The 7,846-nt window shown below is 41.3% G+C and overlaps 1 protein-coding gene across 1 annotated transcript; it reads right to left on the bottom strand.

Annotated features, from left to right (window-relative positions):
* Nucleotides 1–7,811, bottom strand: LOC116994151 (ligand-dependent nuclear receptor-interacting factor 1-like). The gene is made up of 3 exons (XM_033055623.1): nt 7,738–7,811; nt 2,272–3,460; nt 1–1,663 (listed from the first exon to the last, which is right to left on the bottom strand). The coding sequence occupies exons 2-3, from the start codon at nt 3,334–3,336 to the stop codon at nt 1,493–1,495; spliced, it is 1,236 nt and encodes a 411-aa protein (XP_032911514.1). The 5' UTR covers nt 3,337–3,460; nt 7,738–7,811; the 3' UTR covers nt 1–1,492.
* Nucleotides 7,812–7,846: the final 35 nt, after the last annotated feature.

Genomic DNA, 7,846 nt, shown 5'->3' on the forward strand with positions numbered 1-7,846 from the left:
CACAGTGTGTGTGAAATCACAGGATGTAACAAAACTAATGCATTCTGCAAAGGAAAAGACACGGCAGCAGGAAATATTGAAAAGCAGTCACAATAACAGTTGAGATTAATGAGAACTACTAACACTGGTGTAACTGAAACTTCTCAGTAGCAGTCCAGCAAGTGGAAGCATTTATATAAAACAGCCAAACATTAAATATTTTCCTAGGTATTTGATCTTATTTGATTTCTGCAACACATGTTGAGAAATTATAAGATGTATAGATGGAGAAACACCATAAAGATTTGATTATCCTAAGGGTCTGCCTTGGTGTATTTAGTGGGAAGGAAATTTTAGGAGAAATGACAGCCAATACTAATTTTCTTACTTTCATTTGAATACTAGCACAAAGGAAAAAAAAAATCCCTAATCCAGGAGTTGTACCTGCATTTTTTAAAATACATTCTATGGAGAGTTTTCCTCTACCTGACCTCAAAATATTTCACAACAAGATACAGTATATTTTCATGAATGCTGAGGGTATGCCAATGATGCTCTCATTTAGAGACAACAAAACCAGACTATTCTCAAAGATCTTGGAAAGGTTGGGTGATGATGGTTTAAAATCCAGTTGACAGAAATGGAAGTTTAGTGCTGAATACAAGATAGTAATATAAGTGCTGAATATAAGATAGATGGAGAAGAAGTGCTGATTCATTATTGATCACTAATTAATCTGCAGAGTAACAACTTGAACAAAGGTATACTGAAACGACACAGGATTCTGGAAAGTCATACCCAGTCTCCCTGCTGAAAAAATCCTAAGAGCTTTGTTGTAAAAAAATAAAAAATGGACACAAGAGGTGAATCTGAAAATGTCAGGGATTAGAGAAAGCAAACACCTGTTCCCAGAGGCTCTAATGATACCAGGCAAAACTGCCAAATAATACTTCTAAGCAAAGCCATGGGGCAAGATTTTCTCAAAAGCAGGCCAGTGACTATAAACATGTGGTTTGTGCTTCCAGCACCTTCACTTGAAATGAATAGCAATGCTCAAACCAGAAAGAGCCCAGCACAGGTATGAAGAGCTTCCTGTTTCTGCCTACAAGACATGTTGGCAGACAGACTGCAAACCATTGCTACCAGTACGAGGTCAGCAGGCACTTTTTCTAGTTTCAGTTGCAGTTGTATGCATGCCAAAGAGAAGGCAGAATCACTAAATACTTAATCACTAGCTGGCATTTTATCTGCAGTTTTTGGAGAAAGTGCTGGGGGAGAGGGGGGAAGCACCAGATTGTGACATTTTAGAAGTAGCTGTGGTGAGGTTCTCTAACAAAAGATGTTTTATGTTTCGGGGTTAAACATTCAAAAACTTTGAAAATTATACTGATGCTGTGTAATAAATACTTCAAGGTGAAGTATACTCCATAACTGTGTACAGAGTGGTAAGTATGTGTACCACTTCCATCAGTTCTCTGTCTTAATGGTTACCTTTCTTTTTATGCGCAGAAGGTTAAGCAATCCATTTCCTAAGCTCAGAGGCATTTAGCCTGTTGAGAACAACTCTTACACCTTTAACAAGACCAAATTTCTTTCTTATTTCCTTGTCTTTATCCTGACGTGCTTCCTCATAATTTCTTTTTTGCAATTCTTCTTTCAATGGGAATGCAGTCTGGCTGAGGAACTGAAATGGGAATGAGTAGAACTTGACTATCAGGAAGTGAGTGTTGAGTAGTCATTTTCTTCCCACCCCAGTTTATTTTCACAGCTTTTTTTCTACAGTCTCACATAACTTGAGGATGTGGATTTGCAAGAAGAATTTAATTCAAGAGGGATCTTGCACACCAACCCTTCTCTATTCTTCCATCGTTACTTAAAAAAATTATCATGATGGCACTCATCACCTGTTTTCAGAAACCCAGCCTTCCCACTTGGGAAATATCTTGCCATTGTATTAAATTTTGCCCTACTGTTCTCTAAATAACAATGGACTGCAATGCTTTTGTCCTGTTCAAATACTAGAAAAATCTTGGTATTTCTCAAGACTTTTTTTTCTCAGCGTTATGTAATTATATATTTTTAAAACAGTAAAGTCTTATAGGCCTGCAAACCTTAATTTGTTTTCCTCCACAGTGATTGTATCTGCTGAATTTCTGTTTAGCTTCCCCCCAAAAACTGAAAAAAACAGGTCACTCAACTTTCACAGCCTGTTATCAATATTCTGAATAGTGCACTTTGCATTCAGCTATGTCTAAGAGGAGAGCAGTTTGCTGTTCATACATAGACACTCACCTGATAATCATGGTTTACCACCTGCTGCCTTTTCCCAGCAAGAGGGGAACAGTTCTCGGGCTGAGAGATTGCAGTCATCTCGTGTGAAGAGAAATGTGTTTCATTTGATGTTTTCTTTTGGAGTGTGGGAGTAGCACAGGTTGTAAGACATTTTATGTTCTGTTTCACACCATCCTCTCTCAACAGCCGCGGATGTGAAACTTGGAATGTTAGTTTACGGACAGAACGACATGTAATGAGCCAAAAGATGGTCTTCATAAACAGCATATGGTGGCCAGATATTTTCATTTCTGCTGCCACATCTTCATGCCTCATTACATATAGAAGGTAGACTTGACCATTATAGATCATTAGAGCATTTCCCTTAAAGAGAGGAATTTCCTGTTGCTCTTCTATAGGACTAATTGTTAATATATTCTTGTAATCCTTATTCTTGATATTGGTGAATGACTTTAAAATTTCTGAAACAGAATTGTTAGATGACTTTACAATAAGAGGATAGGATCTTGCTGTCTTTTCATCTGGCTCTTCTTGTGCAAGCTTTTTCACTGGGGTTATTTGGGAACTTTTCTCCTCTTCAGTTACATCAGGACTAGAACAGCGTCTTGTTAAGTCTGGGCTGCTTGGTATTAAAGACTTTGAAAAATTGTGCCAGAAGGATCTGGAACTCTCTTGCATCTTTATTACTGGCCATATGTAAATTACCGATTGTGTTTCTGTAGCTTGCCTTGCTTCAGAGACCTTTCTCTCTGCAGCTGACAGCAGTTGCTGTAGTTTAGATGGGAAAAAAGATAGTGGTATTGATGTGACTTTGGCTTGATGTGGTATCTCTAGATCAGGGTTTAAAATCTGTGCCTGAGGTTCTTCAGTAACTTTAAGAGCACCAGAGATTTCAGAAGTGAGTACTTCTTGATTTGCACAACTTAGTGAGAAGCCTCTTTGCAGAGAGGGCTTTACAGCTAAGTTTTCATTACTCTGAGCCTTAAAATTGGTTGAGAACTTTCCTCTGCCAGCAGAGGTCATGACACTATTTCCTAGCATGTTGAAACCTTCCTCGCTGCTCATTTGCTGATCCTCTCCCACCAGAGCAGATGTAGCTCCTAACAAGCGTTGTGGTTTGACTCAAACTGGGTTCCGTGTAGACAGATGAGCTTTTGCCAAGGGGCAGTTTTACACGCTGCAAAGGCTTCTAGAGGAAAGAGAAAGCAAAATGAGTTTCAGCAGGTTTCATCTATTTTCACCTCTTTCCTGAAGGGCTTCACTTCTGCAGCCTGACATGCTTACAGTAAAAGTGGACAGAAATTAAATGCGATTACATGTTTGTAAATACACTGGGAGATTTTTCTTTGTTACCTCAAAGAAAATTAATAAACAGAAACGTATTTGTCATTTAAGTATTAACTACAGCTCACCCAGCCAGTAGAATTTTTCTGCAAGAATAATTTGCTGTGAGATACTTCCAGTCTTGACGTTGGCAGTGAGTTTCTGCTTGCTTCTGTAGGAATTTACCCAATACTGCAAGCTGCTGTCAGACAGAATTAATTTTGTTCAGATGTAGCACTCCCTTGTGTCAGAAGATACAACCTTCTTAGACACAACACCATTGAAATTAATGCTCATTTTTAATAAAAATGTTCTTAACAAAAGATCTTTACAATCAGTTTGCTTGCAGAATGCTTTGACTTCAGCGGTCAACCCCAGCCTACACTACTCTCTGCTGTAGCAAAATCAACCCAGTAGCTTTGTGATGAGTTTTAACAAAGATGTAAAAAAAATAAAATAAAACCAATTCAGATGTTTATTTGACACATATTAAAATCTTCCAAGCACCACTGAAATTTTAAACTGCTGAACAAGCATAAGGGCATAGTTGAATGTACAGGAGAAGGAAACATGAAATTTAAATTTGTATCCTGAGAGATATTAACAAATTAACTTTGAATTAACTGCTGCTTCTACAGTGGTTATATTCTCCTAGGAATAACCTACTCATTTTAGCACTACAGACTTGATTTTGTAGAAAGGAAACATACATACTCACATTATTTGCATGTCAATCACACAGCTCTAAGGTGCTTTTTAGACTTCCTAAATATTAAAAAAACAGTGAGAGGTTCTACTACTTAACTTACAAAATGAAATTTTATAAAAACAAGGTCAGTAAGCCTCTGTATAGGATCATGAAAATTAAATTTTCTGAGTCCTTTTATCTAGCAAAAATGAATAAACTGAAAAATAAAATGACATTTCATCCTCATCTAGGCTGTATCTCCTGCATTTATGATGCATACATCAAGATATAATCACCCAGTTCCAGGACTCAAATCAAGAATAATTAGAAACAATTCTATCACTTGTCAGCAAGTTATTTGAATAATTAATTGTACATATAGGAGCAGTGAGGCCTTGTGTAGAAGCAGACTCTAAACCAGTTTTTTTCCTTTGCTTTATCTGATGAGTGGGCATTTTTTTGTTCTGCTTTTTCACTTCTGGTGTTAGGGTTTTTTTATTACATCCAGCACTGCAGTGGGATAAAGCTAGGGTCAATCTTCTGACCTAGAAAGTCTCTTAGCATCTTAAAAAATGGAAAGTCTCAGAAACTTAGAGACACAGCAATTAAACTAAAATTAAAGGAAAAAAAAAGAAAAAGAAAAAAAGTTTATATTTTTGAGCTACAAAAATCCTGGTTAATTTTAAAGCCAGATGAAAAAGAGGCAAATATCACTGCAGAAGAGAAAGTCTCTGATTCTCAGAAGTCATAGATTGACTCTGACTGACTGATGCAGTGATGGGGCTGGTCTAGTATAGTCTCCAATTTCGATGATTAATATACTGTACCTTACAGTGCACATCTTAATGTACAGTAGTGACTTTGGTTGTGCTACTTCATCAGTCCTTGAGTTTAAGATACTAACCCTTGTGTCATGGGCTTCAAGGTTCCCAATAAAATTGAAAAAAATAATTTTTTATATCTACATGCCTTAAAATGTCCTTGTTTACACACATAAAAAAAAATCTGAAAGAAATCCTTCTTTCTTCTTCCACCTTAAAACTTGAAGACTGCCAAGCAAAATTTCATGCTTAGGAGCTGAGGATCACAGATTTCCCTATTACTTAGATTTCACGTTATAAATATTTTCCATCTGATCTCACAATCTCATTTTTTATGACTGTGGCTCACCAGAGATGAAGACAGCAAAGAGTCTTTAGAGAACTCAAAAAGTGAATAAAATCCATATTTCAAGTTTCCTTATTTTTGATAAAAATGTGTCGTGCACATGCAAGGGGTCCTTCTAGCCCAGTCCCTGCCTCTGATGGTGGCCAAAAGCGAAGGCCCAACAATAATCTGAGTAGAGGGCCATGCAGATGGTGGCAATTTCCTGGATGCTCCCCAGGCTCTGAGAGCAGGAGGCACAGGGCCCTCCCGAGCCAGCAAGGCTCTCTCCATGGGTTTCCTGCTGGCAGCAGGCCCTGCTGTGTAACACCCCATTTTCCCATCAGCTTCGACCCCACAGTGGTGCCCCTGAGGCCATGTAAGGCCAGAACACGTCCTCAGGTTCCCGGCTTGTGGTGAAGCCCAGGTCTCAGCAGCACGGCCAGGGTAGGCTGGGGGAATGGAACAAGGGATGAGGTTTAGTTACCACTACAGCCAGAGCACAAGCGCCGGGCTGGAAGTGCAGCCTTCAACTGCAGCAGCAACCGCTCCGGCAACGGCCAAAACTGCAGAGAGCCTTCCAGCACCTTCCAAAGGCTGCTGACACCAGCACGTTCAACAGCTGCTCTGGATGGCACCGGCTGCCCTCACTGCCCCAGTCACTGCCCCAGTCACTGCCTGCAGCCCCGCACAGCCACGCTGCCCCCAGCCCGGCCCATGAAGGGCAGGGCCCTTGGCACCATGTCGCTTCGATCCCATATGGACCATTCACTGCCACAACCACACTCCATGATCCTTCTGAGTCCCTTCCAACACAGATGATTCTGTGACCTGTACCACAGAGCCAAACCTTGTGTCCCTCTACCTCTCCCCATTGCACAGCCTGGCCACAGGTCCTCGCTGCCCCTTCAGATGTCCTTGTCCTCCAGCCAGGGGTTTGGTGGCTCTGGAAGGGAAGGCATTAGCAGGCCCAAGCCTCCATCCTGGCCTCACTGTTTCCCTTGCATTGCCACGCAGTGCTCAGGAGTGGGGGCAGAAACAAGCCCTGTGGCCAAGGTGAGCAAGGAAACCTCTGCCCTGGCACACCTATAAATGGCCCTGTCATCCCAGCCCATCTCATTATTCCCAGCTCAGCTCAGCCCAGCCCTCCGGGAACCTGGGTGACAGCCCATTTGCTGTACTCTGCTGGCAAGGAGGCTGCAAACCAGGAGGTGTTCCTTACCTGCCTACAGCTTGGAGAGGGGAGAGAAGGCTTTAGTATCAACCCTCTATTTGGCTTTTCACACTGATTTGGGAATGTGACTCAGCACGTCACAGACAATGAATAGATGTTAATTTGCAATAAATGAACAGTGTGATATTGGCTCTCACAAATGTTAAATGTATGTTATAAAGTTGAAAGAAGTTCTGTCAAGATCTGGGATTTTTTTATATATAAGGTTTGTAATGTTGAAAGTTGATCTCTGATTCTGGGAAAGTCAAAGCATGAAGGACCGCACAGACTGAGAGGTGGGACGAAGGAGGAGCTGGGTTGGAAGAGTGACATTGCAGGAGTGTGGGGAGGTTTGGCTTGTCAATAGTATATATAAGGATTGTTATGGATGTGGGTGGTGTGCCTCTGGCTGCAGCTAAGGAGCCACTGGTGTCCCTTTTTCCTTATTCAGACCCTTCTTGTAGTTCAGTAAACCTTTTCAAAATTTTAAAACAAGGCATCGTTTCTCACAGACTTCATATTTTTTGGTGGTGGCGTTTTTTGTTGGTTTGTTTGGTTTTGTTGTTGGGGTTTTTTTGGGTTTTTTTGTCTGCACAAGAGTTTTCTTTAAACGCCTAGGGGAAAAAAACCCCAAATTTCAGAGGGTTCTGGACCAAGTCCTAACATGTAAAGCCCTTGCTTATTATACACTGTGTTTATTTGTCTGTTTCAGATGCTGAGCTTGACATACAAATACGATATATACTGCACCAATTTCGAAAAGAGGTGGCTTCCTTCAGCTCGTGACAAATCCTGTTTGGAAACAATGCATAGCCTCCAAGGGGAAACTTGTAGAATAGAAAAAGGCAAGCACCCCTGTACAGCCTGAGAGAGTAAGCTATGACCACTTGCAGCACCAGAACAAAAAACAGCACGCAGATGTGCTTGGCACGTGCAGGAGGGAGACATGGTGGGTTCACCACCCCTGGAGGTGCTTAAGGAGCGACTGGGCGTGCCAGTTAGCTCTCAGCTTGGACTCGATCTCAGAGGGAGGGCTTTTCTAACCGAATTATTCTATCTGAAAGTATGCAAGGATCTTACACACCGAAGAACGTCCTACCTTAATTTTGACACATTCCACATTTCCCACCACCCGCGCCTTCCAGGCCGCGTGGACAGTCCCGGCGGCCCGCGAGGTCCTCCGCGCCGCCAGAGGGCGCGTCATCCGC

Source organism: Catharus ustulatus, chromosome 3 (assembly GCF_009819885.2).
Source record: "Catharus ustulatus isolate bCatUst1 chromosome 3, bCatUst1.pri.v2, whole genome shotgun sequence".
Classification (NCBI taxonomy): Eukaryota; Metazoa; Chordata; class Aves; order Passeriformes; family Turdidae; genus Catharus; species Catharus ustulatus.

Excerpts from the sequence above, each read along its gene's own strand:
- LOC116994151 (XM_033055623.1), bottom strand. The coding sequence starts at position 3,336 with ATGAGCAGCGAGGAAGGTTTCAACATGCTAGGAAATAGTGTCATGACC. Across the intron at positions 1,664-2,271 it reads TGGTAAACCATGATTATCAG|TTCCTCAGCCAGACTGCATT; the intron begins GTGAGTGTCTAT and ends TTCCCATTTCAG.